Here is a 19,974-nt window from a genome sequence, read left to right on the forward strand (position 1 = left end):
AGCTTCAGCTGCACAATACTGGCCTGCAGCAGCAGAAAGCTTTCTGCATTCCTCAGTGCTTCTCCTTCAAGTCAGTAACCTGCTGCAATCCAACGAGTGGTGATTCAAAAGGTGGCCCGTTGCTTATCTGAGCTCAAAGTACAGCCAGCTTAGCTGGTAGCTTGGGTGAGAAGTCCTCAAAAGACTTTTTCCCTGCACCACAGCTCTTCAAGCTGCGAGTCCTGCTAGCCCTGTGGAAGCACATGGGAAGGAGGAAAAGCACCATGCCAGCAAACACAGTGCATCTCATGCCTTCCAGCTTTGCGTCTTCTTGCTCAGCAGGGAGTCAGCTGCATGGCCGACCCACACCAGCGATAAATGCAAGAGAACTTCCCACCGGCTCTGGGGAACGTGCCAGAGTGGAGCTGGTTTATACCCACTTGCCCATCCCAAACTCACCACTGCTTGCCCACACGTCGGCTCTCTTCACTCATAAATAAAGCCAGCTGGACACTTCTCTATCTGAACAACTGTGACAGCAGATTCCTATCTGTGTACCGCCATGGTGCCAAACAGCCAACAGGACCAAGTGTACATAACCACGTCTGACTTCAGTGCAGCGAGACTGACAAGCCCCGAAGTTTTATTTTTAATGAGAGATTAAGGCCAGGAAACTGTTCAGGCTGCCTGGCTGGCGAGGTGGGAAGGTGGTTACAGTCTCTCTGAAGCAGGCAGGGCTGCACTGTGTTTTAAATACCACACCAAATCAACACGGCTTGGGCGACCACCCAAGGCTCGGGGCAGAACTACATGCACAGAGATCAGTACGTGAAAGAGCTTAGGTACAGCATAGAGAGGTCAAGAGCAGTGTTCTCCCTCTGCTTTTTTTAACCACTGGACAGCCTACCGAATGAAAAAAGATCTCCCAAGTACTCCTGCAGTGTTGCCAAAGAGCCAGACAAGATTAGTCTAAAACTAATGTTTACTACTTCCCCCACCCCAAACACCCCAAAGCCTGCAAGGGAACATGCATTTATTTATTTTACTTTTAAAACCACACTGCACTTATTTCAGAGACTACCTTCTTGTGTAACTGATCGCGAGCCTGCTATGCACCACAGGTTGAGAAACTGCGGTAGGAGATGGGGAAGAGGGCACAAGAGCAAGACCAGGAAGATCTCTGACCAGTCCTCAACTTCATACCTATTCCCCTCCGCAGACTAGGACAACTGGTTTAGTGAATGGCTGTTCCCCATTATAAGGGCACAGGATCTGCCCGCCTTGGAGGTATGCACCTTGTCCAGAGCTCTCAGGTCAGTAAGCTCTCATTGGCAAAGGCAAAGATTTCTTCTTTATGAAATTTGGAGGTCAGAAGCCCATTCAGTGCACTAACTACAGAGTCAAATGTAACACTGCGCACACACTGCACAGTTGTGGCGTGAAGTGCTGTGTAACATCAACTTGCTAACAGCAGAAGTAGAACAGTTTATATTACCATACTCAAATTCTAGTAGCTTTTCAAAACAATACCATAAATAAGCCTGTGACAACTTCACGAGGGAAGGATCAGGACAGGAATATATGACTGTAGCTGATGGAAAACAGCGGCAGAGCTATAAACTCTGGACCTCCTCCTCACAGTGGATTGCTGAGCGGTCCTTCTTGGAAGTGGAAAAGCAGCATCCACAAGCTTACAGACTGGTGCTAAGAGCAACAATCTCTGGAAAAACATGCAGAACTAGCACAAAGTAATTGCCCAGTATCAGTTCATCTCATTGCTTAGGTGCACCATCACCTGATGCCCAGGTTTCAGACACTGGCACAGAAGGCAGTGAATCTGTGCCACGTCAGGCTGAAAACACCTACCCCATTTTGTCAGTCTGTTCCCATTCTCTGATTGTAGCAGGGAATCTGCAGAGAGTACACAGTTGTGTGGAGTGGAGACAGGGATACAAATTACCCTTAGGTGTCTCGTCTTTCCCCTTAGACAAAGCTAAGTGTATTCGAAAGAACAAGCATTTTCACATCGCTTATAGGTCAGAATAAGGATCAACACACACAGGGAAGAGCAAGCTCAGAATGGTCACAGGCGATAAGTGACTCATGAAATTCTAAGTAGCAAAATGTAAGGCAATCCAGACAGGAGCTGAAAGTAAAAATAGCAGCTGCAGTTAAAAAGAAAAATTAAGCACAGGCCAGGAGAGATCTGTTAAATCCTGGCTGGAGCTAAACACTGCTTCATTCCTGTACTGGCTGCCACAACATCTCATTATATACATACACATACATATACGCACACACTTCCATATGTTTTGTGTACATACTAGGCATTTTGTTTTGCAAAACACTTAGGAGAAAGGTGAAATATAAATGCAAAATGTCTGCAGATAACTGGGCCAGAGATGGAAGGAAAATGAGAACTGTGTATAAATATGCAGAACTTGTTCAAGAAACTGCGGCTCTGAGCATATTGTACACAAACTTTGCAGCTGTGACATTTGATTATTAAGAAACCAGAGTGACTCAATGCCGGCCTAATATTTCTGCAGATTTTACCAATAAAATAAATGCCATGGTGCTTCCAGGTAAGGGCTCAGGCTCTAAGGTTTACATGTTTCTACTGCTCCTATCGTCTAAGTAGGACAGGACATTCACACTCTGCTTCCTCCCATGTTTATGGCATCAAAGAGCATTAATCTCCGGCTCTTGGCAGGCATATGGACTGATTAAAAACATACAAAATTTACACAAAGTGTTCTCGTGACTTGGGAGCTCAAAACAGTACTTCAAGTACTTCACAACTCCTCTTTGAAAAAGCAAGAACAGACGAGGCAGAAAGTTCCCCTGAAGATATTAAACCCCAGAGCGAAGGGAAAAGTAGTGAAGCAGTGCCAGCAGGGTTACTGAAATCATAAACAGCTCAAAAAGCATTGTCTAAGAGATAGCAAAAATGGAATGAGATATCTAGCAGGGGAGTGCTTTGGGTCCTCATAAGCATGCAGGGATATTTACATTAATTGAGAAAAGCATTAAGAGCAGCAGTATTCACTAGCTTCAGAAAGCAATTGGCTATTTTTCAGGAGTTGGTTTTGTTCTAACAAACTGCTCAAGTTCAGGAGGTTTGTTTCAACCCTGAAGATCTGGATATTTAGGGACCACGAGTGGAGTTAGTTCATCTTAATGGGAGCGCTCAAGCCCAGAGCCAACATGACAGCCCTACATCTGGCTCTGTTTAGATTCATGTTCTTCTAGGATGCACATTTTCCTTTTCACTGTATGTTGTAAAGCTCTTGTTAGGAAAAATCACCCTGCATCAACATGGGATCTGTCTGCTTACACAGCAAAGACCAAGCAAGGAACAGGCAGTGCTAGAAATACTGGAAAGATACTGCAGGACATGATGAAACACCGGAAACTCTTCCAGGAACTGCTCCTTTCACATAGATCCCAGAGCGCTGTCCCTGGGGTGGCATCATTTAATAGACCACAGCAATAACTACCAACTTGAGAAGAGAGCTGTGGATGGGGCAAGGGAGCAAAGATTTGGCAGGAGAAGAGCCACCACGCTGAGCAAAGGCTTCTGCTAGGAGACCCTCAAAGGTGAAGAGGACCACCACTCATTTAGGGTTTAAGAAAAGGTCTGCACCTTTCCAGATGACAAACTGGAACGCACTTAAAAAACCTTTTCTATTCAGGTTTGTCAGTCGCACTTTAGAAGAGTTTTCATGTACCTTGTCCTCAGAGCCATGCTGGGATAAAAGCAATTTGAACAGATTAGAAAGCAACTATTAGCAGTCATTTTTTCAGAAGCGACTGTCTAGAACATATGGATATGCTTCAAACCATCATGTTATTTGCTGCAAAAAGCCCGTGCCATGTTCAAGACCACATTAAGATTTTCTAAGATGGAAAGAAAATTTTAGCCCACAGTACTAGAGGAACAAGGAAAGCTGCAAGGACTGCATTTTTGCTTTAAGCTTCAACATAGAAGTGTAATTTATTAAAGGAAAAGAAACTGCTGGATTCTATACTTTATACAAGCCAGTGACTTACACAGACAATTTGAACTCTGCATGTCATCACCACAGTAGAAGCTATGCAGTGCTGAGATCAGAAGGGCTGCAAACAAGCTACACGTGTGCTCGAGATGACCTTCTGTCCATTTACTGGCTCCATCATCTCTGAAATCCTTTACTTCCACCTCTTTTCAGATCAGAGATTCCCTGCCAGTTCCTACCCCTGTGTTATCTAGCTGGCTGAGGACTGCTGGGTTAGGACACCCAAGCTCACTGGAACAGGCAGACCTGGGAGGGAACAGGTCTTATTTACAAGCTTGTGAATGCTCCCAGTTCTGCTGGGACAAAGGCTTGCTAAGGAGCTATCTGTAATGCCAAAACCAGTGGTATCAGGCACTGCACACCAAGTCTGCCTCTGAGAGCAGCGGCACAGAGATCAAGTTGGCCCAGAGGAAGGGGCTGAGACCTCACTCAGCCCTGGCTGTCCAGATAAGCTGGGCTGGGGCAGCAGAAATGAGAACCAGACAAAGAAAAACAAACCTCTTCCTGGAGCCAGTTGGGAGCTTCCCCAGGTCCTAGCACAGTTCTTGGTGCTTGCACTCCCCAGCACTTTCCTCCTTGCAGCAGAGCTGAGCCCTGCTTTGCTAAGCCAGGTCTCATCTAGCATCGACTGTTTATCCAACCTGAACCCTCAGCTGCACACTGCTTTGCCCAGGAAGTAACCTGCGCTTCCAGCAGCCCTCGCTCAGCAGACAGCAAGGCAAGACCTAGAGCAAGAGCCAGCCTTTTGGGGAGCTCAGTGAGAGAAGAGGTGGTTTTCAGCCACTCAAACAGAGACTTCGTAGGGCAAGGGAAGCATGCTAGAAGGTCTGATGAGCCTGGAATAAAATAGTCGCAACACAGCGGGTATAAGCAAGCTGACAGATGGAAAGCTGCTGTACTAAAAGGAAGACAGCAAAAGCAACATTAGAAGGGACAAAGCAACAGTGATTTGAGCAGAAAACTCCCGACAGACCCACCCACCCCGAGTTCACAAGGAGAAAAGCCATCCTTGTGGTGTCAGTTCTGAAAACACAGCTGGGCCAACTCTGATCCCAGGTTGCCTTTTAGTCCCACCTATCCCAGCCTGCACTAAACAGCCTCCAAGCCAAACCACCAAACCAAAAGGTCAATCCTACCAACTTCCATGCAATGAAGAAGAGCCTAAATACAGCACTATAAATATACAAGAGCCTGGCCAACGTTTAGCTACATTGGCTTCATAGGCTACTGGAAAGACTGTTTGTTTGTTTTAAGCCAGCAACCTTGATTTCTGATACACACAGGAAGAACATCGGGAGAAAAAAACAATCTTGAGTAGACTAGCACCAAAGCAATTAACAAGGAAACTGGGTTTTATATGCTGAGAGTTGACTGTAGCCAGCCCACATTTAAGACTGCCAACATGACAGTACCCTAATCTGCATCAGTTTGTGCCACTTAAAAAGCGGGGAGGGAAAAATGACTGGCACCAAATAATATACTGTGCATCTTGTAAAGAATCTCTAACCTAAGAGGTTTACAGCATGCTTCAGAGCTGACTCAAAAGGAAGGAGAAAAGGGTTTGAATCTGCAGTAATACTGCATTGTTACTCAGCTGTGGGCACATTTCCATGGTTCAGTTAAGGTTTCAACAGAAAAAAAGAAAGGTAAAGGACAGCATAAACCCAGCGTTGCTCTTTCCCAAAAGGCATGGTTCATGTTTGGAACTAGACAGATTATTTCTCTCACCAGAGAGGGGGAGAGAGAGAGAGAGAGTGAATCTTAAATAGATGGCACTCTTAGTGTAAGAGTCTATTTTAAGAAAGCAGCCAATACTTATCAACTCCAAATCAGGATGTTGATATTGGAAGGGACCCATCTCATCCAACCATAGTCAAGCTCTCCTTGAGCAGTCTTCTCCACTCCTTAGAGTCCTCCAGTGGCTAGAGCCACAAGCACACCCTTCTGATAGAGAAGCTCTATGTCACTGAGTTACCAGCACTTATTTCATAAGCCAGAACAGAGATGTTGGAACTTCATGCATCTGCTCCAGTTTTTCAAGCAATATTGGCTATTTTATTTATAGCTTAAGTGGTTGGAATAAAGTTAGGTACAAGAAGACATGTGAGTTAGATCACCGTTACCCGAGGACAAAGATAGGATGGATACAGTCTAAAGAACATTTCCTTATCAAAACTTCCTATTTGCTCTCCAAGTTTAAACAAACCTGACCAGTCTAACCAGCTGCAGTTTTTTCTGGTGATAGGTCCCTACTTCTTTTCTTCCACATACGCATCACCTAGTCCAAGAGGACAGAGGCTTCAGCTCCTGCTTTTAGGTCTATCCACTTTAGGACAAGTGGTGCCAAAAGCCAGGCTCACCCCAAGACCATGAATATGCACTGTGGTCTTTGCTCTCCATTCCAAATGAGTAATTTTCTATAAACAGGCTCCACCACTCACTGTAGTATCCTGCACCTTACCCACGGATGGATATATTATTAAAAAAAATAAGCACATGGCAGAGAGACTCAGTTCATCAACACATGAACATGTGACCATATCACATTTCCAGCTTCTAGCCCTTCAGTCAAAAGGCCAAACTTCCTCTCTGCTTGGCATGTGGTATCTGGAAGTCTATGGTAAAATCATTCTGCAGATCTGAAGTAAAGATCCAATGATTGCACTGAGGGTTGGTTCAACTTCACCTCCAACATCTCTCCTGCATAAACAGTAACACAATTTTGACTGAAAGTGCTTATTGGTTACCTATAGACGGGGATTTGAAAGGGTATTTATCAGGAAGGTCGACTCTAACTTTCCATACTCCACCTTCATATGGTGCTGCAATGAAAGAAACACAGGTATTAGACACTTCATAACTCAGGAGAGAATAAACAGAACTATAGCATTAAGCAAAACACATCTTTGGAAGAATACTTAGCTCCATCAGAGGGTAAGATTTCATATCAAACCTCCTACAGTAAAAGCCTTTTTCCTGAGCTGCCCAACAAGAAATAGATGATTTTAACTGATACTGCAGAAGATCTCAACACAAAGACACAAGAGCCTTACTAGAAACAGAGACTTTGGAATAATCTACTTACCTTTAGAGATGTTACTAAATTAAGGCATGCTGGAGACCTGACTCGTGATCTAGCCACTAGAAAAGCAATCTTTATCATAAACTCTGCAAAAATTCAGATGACTGATGCAAAACTTATGAGTCAGGTCTAGAAAAGCTAAGGATCAACAAAAGCAGTAAGGAAGGCCATAGCAGAGGCCCTAGTTGTCTGAAGGCAGTATCCAGCTCTGCTCAGCTCCAAGGGAGGTGGTTCATCTGCATCAATGCTCACAGTTCTATTTCTCCCCACCCTTGAGGGATCAGCCTCCAAACACTGCTACCCTTTGATTTCTCATCCTCACTTAGATTTGCTCATCTTTTCCTTCCACTCCAGAAGAATGTGTCATTTCACTGTTCCCCACTATAAGTCATTAGTTTGTTTTTATAGAAGGGCTGGGTCATATACTTACTTCCTTGTGGTCCGTAAAACTTCACAACAAATTCATTGAGTCCTCCTAAGATTGTGACTTCGTGTTTGCTCTCAATACTGATATATCAAGTAAAGGAAAACATTTAGTCCAGAAAACAAAATGCATTTACTCAGATAGGGGTAACTTCCTAGGAGCCTGTCAAACCAAATAGTTTAAAGCCAAATACTCAAAATATCCTGTGACATGGCATTTAAGTATCCTGACACATCTAAGTGACCATACTACATGTTAGTAAAAGCCAGTTCTACACTGGAGAATCCCTTTCCCTGCACTGAGTAATGTTGAGATGATGCCTCCCTTCCCTTCAGAGCTGTGTTTTCCATCTACTTCTGCACAGCATAAGCTCTGATTTAAGAAAACGCCAAATCTGTATCAGCAACGTATTTGGAAACATATTCAGGCTGTGGAGGGGAGCTAAAAATCTGGGAACAGCAACTGCTCCCAAGTGTCACTGCACACAGACATGAACCTCCAGGGACAAGGCTGGGAGGTGAGGCCAGGACTAGGAGAGACCTCTCTCCTTCCCAGCGCTCAGGAGATGAGCCACAAAACAGAAAAGTCACCCTTGCCAACCACTCACATTAAATGTTTACTCTCCTGCCCAGATCAGAGGAGCAGAGCTCGCTCCAGTCCCTGCTCTGACAAATGCAGGAGTTGATGAATTCAATCCTCCTTGGCTGCCTTAGGCGCTGTCAGATGGCCTCCCACAGCTACGATGCAAATTACGGCAATCTCATGTTAATTTGACTTGCAAGACCAAAAAACTCTGTGCCTTTGGAGAGATGGCAGAAGGGCGAGATTATGAGGCACTGTTACAGTGTGAAAAGAACAACTGTATTTCTCAACATTTAAAGGAAAGAATCAAAGCACCAGCGCTTTGGGAAGAAGGGAATACAACAGAAAGGCAAGAAATCTTCATTTCAAGTAAGGCTCAGTTAAGACAATTAACAGTGATGTTTCAGCACCCAAGCTTGCTGAAGAATTTGGCTATAAATCAGGGTTAATGGATTGTGAATAATATCCTACAGCAATTACCTTTAATCAATAATCTTAATATGAATTACAAGGGAAGCATCAGAAAAAAACAGAGCAGGCGAAAAATCAAAGGTTTGTCCCCACCTGAACTTCAGGCTGCTTCAGCTCTGTACCACAGAGGCTGCCCCCGTTTGTAGGAAGGGGACAATAGCGCAGAATACCTAATATAAGATCCTTAACATCACAGCAGCAAGCCTAGCAGAAATGCTCAGGCTAAGAGAAACTGAAGCCAGGTTCCCTTTCACAACAAAGATTTTTTCACTCTGATGCAAAAGGTTTTCTGCTTTCAAGGCACAAAATTTGCCCAGGAAGCTCTCCATATTGCAGCAATTATGCAGACCCCCTCACACCTTCATGACACTGAGGAACAGGCACCCATATGTCTGGGCGCACACATACCTGATCCACCAGGAACGGTAACTGCCTGAGACCTACCACCAGAAACAATTCTCTGCTCAGATTAACCTCACATTACCATCTACCTTAGATGCGTCACAAACTAAGAGAAGAGGCTCCTGTATTCAGAAGTGCCAATTCAATCCCAGCAGTCTGTGTGTGTACTTGTATACGCAGGAGATGCAAGTCCCATCTGCAGGGTCCATCAGGATTTATTACAGTTCCTCAAGAACAATGCCTCCCAGATTGGACAGAGTTTTCCCACAGTGCCAGCTCCAAAAGACTTTGGATGCAATAACCTTCTTCCCTTCATTCTCATGGGGAGGGAAAAAAGTTTACAGCGGTTTGTTTTGGCTCAAGAGTTTTCTTGGTTCAGCATAAGCTGCTCTGCCCTACAGTTAAATGGCAAGTAGCTCACTGCACCTGGCAGTCACCCAAGACCAGCTCACAAAGGGCAGATCGATGCCTAACTGCCCCAAATGCAAGTGACTTTGCTGCTAAAAGCCAGTGGGCATCCCTGGGAAAAGTTACATCCCTACAGGTTTGCGGAGAGTAGCTTAGCATCGAGGTACTGCAATTTGCTTCAGACCTGATGCTAAGGGACACTCACCACCAGATCTTTTCACATCACCCATTACCCTGACAGTAAGTTTTTAAATATAAGCTCGATGGAGTTTAAGTTCCTTTGAAAATGCATGCACTCGTCTAACCTAGTCCAGGTTCAGAAACAGGCTCTTACACAAACCCACCATGTACTATGATGCCCCTGAGTGAAATGTTTAATACTGAAGTATGTTAACACTTACAGCAGCTTCGCAGATCAGGTTAAATACAAATGGTTTTACTTACGACTAAATCAAGTACCGCTTAATAAAAAACAGCTCTCCCAGCCTGATCTTCAGAGTGAGCTCCTGAGCAGCTGCAGCTTATATGCTCTTCGGCTCAGCAAGTTAATACCAACCATAAATTAAAGCAGAGCTTTCTGCAGTCAAGACTCAGTCCTAGCATTCCCAAGTTCAAAAACAACTATTAGTAAGCAGTGCCATATTTGAGTGTTTTTCCTGTTATAGCAAGGACCTAAAAAGTCCACCAAGTGAGTTAGGTTCATGAAAAGGATACATACTGGGATGCAGATGCAGAGTTTGGGAACAACCACTTCACTTATTAACATGATACCATAGTTTGAAGACAGACTGAAAGCACAGCAGATTTCAGCAAGAAAGCCCTTGTATCAACATAGGGGAAATCTCTAGAAATGCATTAGCAGAACTGAGGAAGCTGAGGAAGCCCTCTTTCCTGGCCATGAGGTGAATTCCACATGAGCTCTCACTTTCTAACACAAGTGGGGTGAACCAGCTTTCCTTTCCCTTTCCCACCAAGTTTTTTCTGAAGGTAGAGAAACCCAGGAATTTGGAACCTCAAAATCTCACTAACAAAATGATTGAGAGCACTAACGACAGAAGTGCATGGAGCAATTACAGAAAGAACATTTACACCCTATGAGATCTTTCCGCCTCCAGGAAGTCTTCAGAAAAGGAAACATTAACTGCATAAGCTTGGGACTTCAGGAAGACCAGGAACCCAAGGCAGACCTGAAGGCTTCTCAGTCTCAGGGAGTCTACCAGGGAGCCCTGTAGCTGCACAGGGGAAAAGCACAGGGGAAGAGCAGAAGAGACCTGACACATTTGGAGGACAGTCTGGACCACATTCCCAAAGAAAACTGTATGATGGCTCATGGCAATGTATCTCAGAGTAAAGAACACGGGCTCAGACCCAACTATTTTCTCAGCTCAGATTTTTTCCATAAGGCAAAAACCTTACAACCAAATCCCAAATGAATCCTGTTCCAAACAATGCTATCAATTAATCAGCTGTCTCAGATCCAAAAAAGAGTTGCCAGTCTGGAGACCCGCAAGACTTAAGGAACCCAGCTGTGCCTAGGGCACAACGAACCTCCCCTTTCACATTCAGAGCTAGACAGGGCCTGGTGCTGGATCCTGCAGGCAGCTCCCTGGAAGGAGAAATGCTCCAGGTCTTCAGTAAACTGAGTACAGCTTCAGGAAGCCCCAGGAAAAAAGCATCAAGAATTTGGAGCATGATTTCCACAATCAGCATGACCAGACTGTTCACAGCAACTCTCCCCGCCCCATTTTTCCCAGGGTAGCTACATTTGTGTCCAGGATTCCCATCCACCTCTTTCATCAGCTACTGACGTAAAGCTGTGCAGAAAGCACACCTGTAAGCGCTCAGGAGATCAAACACGCAGTCAGCATTTATGGAGAAGACCAAAACCCCCTCACCTTGTTTTAGTCTGCTCTGTCCAGATGAATTCCTCTATGCCCACACTCTCTCACACTTTTCATTATTCAGGTTTACAGAAAGAGAACAAGCAGTTAATGGATAAAGACTTCTAACATTCTCGATTCTAGTGGCAATCCAAAGACTTTTGAATTCTCAATTCTAGTGGCAATCCAGTGGTTCATACTGGTACAAGCAGTCTGCCTTGTTTCCACAGCAGGGCACACGGCTACACAGTGTCTATTGAGGGTCAAGATTACAGAGCTACAAAACCGACCTGTAACACATCACATCCACTAAAATGTTTAACAAAAGTACAACCAAATCCCTTTCAAGACTCTCAGCTTGCTACTACTAGTCTAGGTGACTTATGGCCCTGCTGCTTTTATCTCCTTATCATCTCAGTATACTAATTTGACTTTGTGTCAAACATAGCCACTGTAAAAGTCTAAAGAAAAGAGCAAAATCCGGATACAAATCAGGTTTCTAACAGATCAGAAGTTCAAAAGCTTTACCTTAAGATGATAGAAACTAGAAGGGAGTCCTGAGGACCTGAAGATAAATTACCTTAGTCCAAACGCTATTAAAGAGAATTTTAATGACAGTTAAGTGTTGAAAATATTTAGATGGTGATACGGAAAGCAGGCTTATTTTCAAATATCAGTTTAGAAGGGGTTGCTAGGAGAGAGACAGAAGGGAATTTTTCTGCAGCTGATTACAGACTCCCTATATAGTGCCTGAAATGTGCCAGAAGCGCAAAGGCCAACCGTGCCACGTATTAGCATTACAGTAACATCCACAGCCCCCTATCAAGATCAAGGCTCTATTGTTCAGGGTTGAGCTTGTAGGAAATTGTTTCTTCAGTCAGAATGAAAAGTGATTTAAAGCATTTTGCCTATTCTGTGTCGGGACAAAAAAAACACACAAAACCTTTCAAATCTGGAGAGTGAGAGACTGCCCAGCCATCAGTCAGAAATAGACTGGCCACTGTGGATTTGCCTGTTCCAAGGTCGAGTTCCCATTCCCTCATCCTGGTGTGGGGCCACCCACCATCGTAGGATTGGATCTCCCCTGCAGTAATAAAAAAGAAATTTGTTAGGATCTGACTTCGCACCCAGATCTCCCAAAATCCCAGATGAACATCACAGCCAACAGATGGCTAGTCTGTTTGCAGGGTTGAGTGGCTTTTTCCTGGCAAACATTTAGCCTGAAAAAAAACCCCCTTCATTAAGTTTCTTTAAAATTAACATAAGTTATAAGCTTGGGTAAATCAGTTTTCCAGCTAAAAATATTTCACTGAAAATATTTTTGCAAGCATAGTGACACAAATGGCCATAAGCAGCCTGCCCCAAAGAGGCAGACAAAGCAGAGAGCTGGAATGCCCCAGGGAAAAATAAAGTTGTATATTTATCTACGTATTATCAATACAAGTTGCAGATAGGTCAATGGGGTCATTACCAGAAAGCAAGTCATGGCCTTCTAAGGATCTCTGCCATGTCTTCTCTTACTTACAGAGACTTGTCTACAGCTATCTTTCCAGGTAAAGGATCTCACCAGAGAAGATACTCTGAATTTGAGGGGAAAAAAACTTAAGACCACACCTATGTACATTTAAAAAAACAGAAAACACCCAGCTCTGCCACCTAAGCAGTTGAGAACCCATCTTTTGAGAAAATAACTTGCCATATTTTGTGACAAAGGGTGTTTTAAAAATGAGATTAATACAGTTGATTTGTTCCTTCATGAAGAGTTTTGCAGGCAGTGAGTGCCACTACACCACACGTAATGGAAGTGCAGCCACTCCAGCTGCTTGTGGTACAGAAAGTACCGCACTGCTTGTTTGAAGCATCAGAGGTGTGAATTCTTAAGTATTTGCAAGCAGAATTTTGCAACATAAATAGCCTCTAATATCGGGACCGATCGTTACTCATGTTTATTTTCTTACAAAGACAAATGAGTTCCACTCTAAGAAACACTTACACAACCTGCAGTTACCTATAAGGAGCCCTATGATTTAGCAGCATTACCAGTTACACTGACGCGTGGGCAGCAAAAGGGCAAGTTCAGCTCAGCTGCCTCCCTACCTCCAAGCCTTCATAAGCTGCCTTGCCTGCTCTAAACTCCCTGCCTTTATTTGACACAAGTTACCCGAGGTGCCAGTTGTGCACGTGAAACCACAGCCAACATTAGGACTTTGATGCTTTAAGCATCAGGAGTATTCTTACTTTCCCCAAGTAAAACTTGCATTTAACTTTCTTTACACTTCTGTGTCTATCTCTGCAGCACACCAGAAGAAAGGACACTTAGAAGCAAAAAACATTGTAAAGGAAAAAAAGCTCTTGTGATTTCTTTGAGCAGCAAGAGGCAAATTTAGTCATCCTGTTTGTAGCAAACTTCTTGAGAACTCCAGGCTAAACCCATTCAGATTATTCAAATCCATCACTTTTCCTCCAAGCTAGTTATTCTCGTTGCCACAGGGCACCGCTCACAGTTTCCAGCTTCAAGCAAAGGGGTTTTCTAGCACCAACTGTGTTGCACAGTTTCTGGTGTCTGTATCTACAGCCCCATGGTCTGTACCAGCCCCCAAAAGGGAAGACACCACTGGGGCAATCTGCGGTTTATCTTCACATACCTGGGGCAAATCTCAATCTCCCTTTGTCTGAACTGGGCTTGCCCAGGAATCTCGGTTTTGGAAGACACAAAACTCACTTAAATCCTACAAGATAAATAGAAGGAGGACAGCAGGTCACTTCCAGACAGTCATAGAAAGCTCTGAAGACAACCAGCTTTCCCATCCCTTGACCCTCCTTACTGCTGTGACAAGTGAACTGGGGACAGCATTACACAGAAGTGGTTTCACTTGTTGCAAGATGACGGCCACTTATGATCGCAGCCAAATATGCTCTGGAAGCGAGGGAACAGTAAATGAGTAACTGAACAGCAACCTGCACTTGGTTGCTGCGTTTTTATTTTACTGCATGCAAGCATTTTCTTGTTAGAAATGCAGTTTTGCTTTAAAAAAACCCCACCTTACCTCTTCTTTACCAGATTTTAACAAACTGAAATGAAAAATCACACAAGAGGATTCTTAAGTTGTTCTGCATGCACCCTTCACAATTTCACATCAAGGACAGCAAATTTGCCCAAGATAAACACCCTAGTCACCAGCAACCCATCAAAAGGCACTTTCCTAGTACAGCCATATGCACTGAAAGGCACCTTGCGGGTGCGATCAGGGTTTCTGGGAGAAGGACCTGCTGCTCCAGCAAACCCTCCAGTCTGGCTTGCTTTCTTTGGAGCTCTCGATGATTTATGTCTGGCCGTTCTCCATTTAACTTTGTGCCAAGAAACTGGAGTAATAAGGAAAAGGTAGAAGGAAAAGCCAGCCTTCCCCAGAAGACACTTTGCATACAAGTTGCCTGCTATAAGCCAATTAGAAACTCAAGTCAGCATTTTTCCTACACTCCAGGCTTCAAACCTGGTCTTCCCTCACCAGAAGCAAAGGGAACCACCACAAGAAGACAACAAGGTATATCTCATACCACATTGGATTGAGTAATACTGCCCTTTTCCTTCAGGAAACAAATTAATTCATTCCCCCCCCCACCAGCTCTGTGCTGTTCCCTGGAAAAGTTTCAGCTTGTTTAGAAAAAGAAAAGAGCAGACAATACATATGGGTTGGGTTTTTTTGCCACAGAGAAAACAGATTGGAATAAACTTGTTTAAAACTGCATTCTCAAGCTTGCACTGGATGGGTCAACATTTGATTGCAGCAGTGGCACCAAAAGCTCCTTCACAATCACGTTAGACAGGAACACAATCAGCATCATTTTGACAGCAGGTAACGAGCGCCGTAGCTAAACTCCAGTTTTGTGGTGCTGATTACTGTGCAATTCATTTGCATTTACAGACAAGAAAGAACACCACATGTACAAGCATCAGGCCCCCGCTTTTCGTTATCATTAGCCCCCACACATATCGTTGTTAGCCAAGTGCAATTCAGGATGAGAACACGTATGGGCCCAGGGTGACACCTTCTGATTTGCATGGCAGCAGAGCTTTACTTGCAAGATGACTATGTTTTGGTGCTATGCGTGGTGCTGGCCAGTCCCAGGAGCAGCACGTTGGAAGGAAACGGCTTGAAATCACTTAAAACCACAACCTACACAAGGGTTGCTGAGGTGCTGCTTGAGAAAGGCAGGGAGATGTATTAGTCAAGGTGAGAAGAAGCTGGCACACAAGAGTTTTAAATGTGAAAGGAAAGGACTAGACTTGAAGAAGGGGAGTTGGAATAAAATTGTGATCAGTACAGCTTAAGTGATGTTCCTGTGCGCGACCATAACACAGTATAGTGTTGCCTCCACTAGCACAATTTCTTTGAACCTCGGTAAAAGAGGACACACTAAGATGCATGAGAATTTAAATACAATTAGTCTGTAATTATAAGCAACTGTCAGTTAGCAAACTCCTTAAATGGATCCTAGCTGGAGACAACTGCACAGCTGAGGAAGGCATCCTACCAGAAAGGACTGGCAAGGAAGACAATGTACAGAGCTATGATGCAGGAGCACAAGGCCTTCGGCTTCTCTGGGATAACCGGAGAGGTGAAAATATCCTCATGATATGATCGCACTGGCCTCCTCTGACCTGCTGCTTGACCCTCCCGGAAGAGTTCAATACAAGCTGCTCACCTGGCGTGAACAAGGTGGAAGTACCCAGGAACCTTGTGCTTTCAGCCAGCCACCAAGCCAGAAGCCACAGAATTCACTACACTAACATTTCAAGTCAGTCACGGGGAAAACCAGAGTCACATCCAGAAGCATCAAAGACGACAGCAGTAGTAGTTTACATGGCCATACATCTGTCTCTAAGCTAAACCACTAGATACGATATTTGCATTGCTACAGCTTCCATCAAGAGAAGTTTGTTACCATGGTGACTGTACATACTGGTGGGAATGGAGTATTTAATGTACGAATAATAAACTTCTCAAGCAAGTGAGAAATTTCAAGTGTGTTTTAAATGAAATATCAGAAGGAGAAAATACAATCATTTCTTTTCCCAGCTGCACTGGGTACAATTGATTTCCTCTTTGTGAGGATTCAAGAAGTGCTGAAATGCTTCTGAAAGAGAAACCATGGTTGTAAAACCACAGAATTGAGAGCATGACCCCAAACATATGCTAGACCTGACACCAAGCCTAAGATTTAACTGGGTTTTGGGGGCTGTGCCCCACTTGTTTTACAAGAACGTACCAAGTCTGTTAAAAGCAAAATGTTTTTCATGTGTTCATGCAGTTGGAATGCTCCACTAATTTAGACTTCCCAAAACCATGTATTATTTTAAGATGCAGCCTTTCCCCTCAAGTTTTGTTTTAGGTTTCTTGTAGACTTTACTGAAATGTGGGGGTTTTTTTCACTCCAAGAAACCTAGAGAGTCATTTAGAAACTGCAGGCATGTTGAGCCACCTCAGCAACTGCAACATAAAACCCAGAACATACAACCAACCATCTCCTCAGGCTGTAAAGCCCTTGGGACAAGACATGTTTGTAGTCAAAGCAGACAGATGCAGAGGAGGTCAGCAGCTGAGCTCTGGCAAAAGTTTTTGTTTAGGAAAACACCTAGAAGTATCTTAAGTTCTCAATTTAAAACCAGATAAATAATTTAACGGGAGGAAGGAGAAAGTGTCAAAGCAAGTATTTTCATTCTGCTAAATTCAGTTGCATTCTGTTGAACATAAGCTTCATTTTAACATGCATGCTTAAATTTAACATGCAGCAGTTACCAGTTATGGAACCGAGACCCCATCCTCTTTGCTCCCCTTTAGCAGGATCTTTTCTTGCCTGCAAGGGATGCCAAATTGGGCCACAGAGACTCACTGAGGGGATGCTGATACACTGCATTGGCTTAAGCTACATTATAACACTGAATTGAGAAAGTGTTAAATAATGGGAATCCTGAGAATTGTTTTAATAAACACTTCACACAGGGATGTCTCTTCAACAAAAATCCTGAAGTCCTCTCTTCGCACAAACTCACTCAACCTTAAACCATTAAAACATGGAGGGGGAGGACAGGACACATTTAAAGTTCTGTGTAGGATCCCACTCCCTTGGAATCAGGGTAACATTATCATGATGGCTCTCCATGGCCTGCCAGGAACATAATTCAGCGGGACTTTTTTTTTTTATTTTTTTTCCTCCCATGTACAGGCACCACAGAGGTGAAACTCACCAGGAAATGCTGGTTTAGTGCAAAAACCCTGGCAACACACCAAGAGCTGGTCCATGTGATAAGCATATGCAATGGGAGCAAGATAGTTGCATGGACTGCCTTTTTAACAAGTACAGAAGGGTTTGGCAATGTGACTGGGAAGATAGCTGTGGGGCACCTACTTAGATGTACTGCCTCCACTTGCTTTAAAATTTGATCTATGGAAGAGGCTTGCTTTGCTGACCTTTGCTATCAACCTAATGGAGCAGAGGATCTGAAATACCAGAACAGAAACAAAAGACAGCTGCTCCATAAGCACCTCTTACACCAAGGGTACTGAGCTATCTCCAGCATAGTTCCTTCCAACCCCACACCAGCAGATGCAAGAGTACGTGGAAATACTCTGCGAGGTATTTCTTGCTTACTGAGGCGACACCTGTACTGGGGCTTTTTTAAAAGGATTTTGTTAAACCACAGTCTTCAGAATTGAGACAGCAACAACTATTTGAAATGCCAGCTAGAGCAAGCTGTGCTTAAACTGTAAATAAGACTCAGAGCCTAGAGCAAGCATTGACGTGGACAGTGCCAGTGAAAATTAAGAAGCACTGGTCCTCTTGAAGCTTCTTCAACTTTAAGCATTCAACAATTAACATCCTCAGCTTACATGCTTAATATAAAAAAAACCCTAGTAGTAAACTGCCACCCATCTGGGTGTTTTCTGTACCAATGAGAACAGCAATGAGGTCTCTCAAAGACATCTTCTCCCTCTGAAGAACAGGGCACAACTGGCATTTGTTTGTTACAGAATATTTTGCTACTTGAGCCAGAAGTTTTAGCACTTCAGAGCCTTCCTGGAGAAGGGCTGTTATCTCCCAGTCCTCAGAGAAATGAGCTTTAAAACAAATCTCAGAAACCACTGGTATTTCTATAGCATGGATGTAGGAAATAAAAGCAAACTAAACTTGGAAATTAAGCTAGAGATTAGTACAATTCCCTTGACCTGAAGTAATACAGGGGAATAGTCATTGTGTGGCTTCAATTCAGACTTCCCACCACCTGTAACAGCCCAATTTGAAGTAACACACAATGCTCTACCAGATACAGGTGCTCGTTTCAGGGTGGATCATGCCCTGAGGCACCTGTGGATTTCTGTTCCTTTCAAACCACGTTATTAAAACCACATTTTTTCAAGAACAAGTTAAATTCTGCTTCTGCTGATTCTCAGGTTCAGCAGACAACACATTGACTGGGTGACTAGTAGGTGGAAAAAAAATTATCAGGGTGAACACCACCCCTGGGGCTGTCAACCTCTTGCCTATGCGAAGGGGCTTACACTGCTATGTCCATCAACAAAATGTGGTCATTAACAAGACTGTTGATATAGTATCTAAACCTCATAAGGGCAGTGATGGGAAACCCAAGGGCACTATGCCTTTTATAGATTGCTTTTAAAACCATGAGGATTGGATTTGTCCTCTTCTCTGTGCTACAGCAAGGAGTCCTGACAGAGCCTGCCAGAACTTCTGGAGGAATCAGATTTGCTCCTCTCCTCCTCGGTTTTGTTAAAAGGCATGTCAGGAACAATGTTTTAAAGGAACACCTCAGACAGCGTTTTATACATGATGTTGTTGGGTATTTTAACACAAACGATCTGAAGTGCAGAGCGAGAGATGACTTTATTCTGTATCTGAATCACAGAACCAGTGAAGTTACAACAGCCACAGTTTCCAACACAGACCATACACTGTCTTCTCTCAAACCAAAGCAGGGGAGGGGGGAAGTGATTTAGGAACAAGCACCTTTCAGACCTTGGTTACACACAGCAGCTGAAGCTTACAGACACTGTTTTCCTTCTTTCTAGGTCACCTGCAGTATAAAGGGAAAACACCAAATAGTCCCATACACCAGGAAACCGCAGTTCAGTTTTGTTAAACTAAAAAGTGAAGGAGCTACCTGCATGCTACAGTTTTGCACACAAATGCCTACAACAACCCAATATGCCATTGTCATGGCTATTAAATCAATTATCCCCTTTATTCTTACTATGTAATGAAAGCAATGGGACACTGTAGCCTATTCAGTGCTTCCTCAACAGATTCCATAAACAGATCCAGCATCCCAGTTCTGGCTATAAACAGACCAGATACATAGAACAAGTGGTTTTGCCTTTTTTTTTTTTTATTCAGTTCATTTGGCCATCTGTATTTAAAGGTTTAGTTTATAAAGATAGATCTATCACTCTGCTTTCTACCTACTCCCAGTCCAGTTGGCTTACACTGTATGTATTGGTCTTGAGAAAATACTGATAGACAGGTTTCCAAGATTAAGCAGAGGATTGATACATGCTATTTCCCATCCATCAAGCTGTTCTTAACTGCAAACATGGCACAGTTCTGTCAGTTAATCACCAAACCACTTGTAAAAAGTTCACTTCTTTATCAGCCTTGGAAATCTAAGAAATA

At 43.6% G+C, this 19,974-nt stretch overlaps 1 protein-coding gene across 4 annotated transcripts in view; it reads right to left on the bottom strand.

Annotated features, from left to right (window-relative positions):
• The window catches only part of UBE2H (ubiquitin conjugating enzyme E2 H), a 53,209-nt gene that overhangs the window by 17,935 nt on the left and 15,300 nt on the right, over window positions 1-19,974 (bottom strand). For 2 of the 4 annotated variants that reach the window (XM_056340846.1, XM_056340843.1), the window contains exons 2-3: window positions 7,550-7,626; window positions 6,785-6,859 (exon numbers count right to left, since the gene is read on the bottom strand). In XM_056340846.1, the coding sequence (XP_056196821.1) occupies window positions 6,785-6,859; window positions 7,550-7,626 (152 nt within the window). Of the gene's footprint in view, window positions 1-6,784; window positions 6,860-7,549; window positions 7,627-12,229; window positions 12,371-19,974 lie in introns of all 4 variants that reach the window. The other 2 variants (XM_056340845.1, XM_056340844.1) reach the window with 2 other exon arrangements.

This window comes from Falco biarmicus, chromosome 5, assembly GCF_023638135.1.
Source record: "Falco biarmicus isolate bFalBia1 chromosome 5, bFalBia1.pri, whole genome shotgun sequence".
NCBI lineage: Eukaryota > Metazoa > Chordata > Aves > Falconiformes > Falconidae > Falco > Falco biarmicus.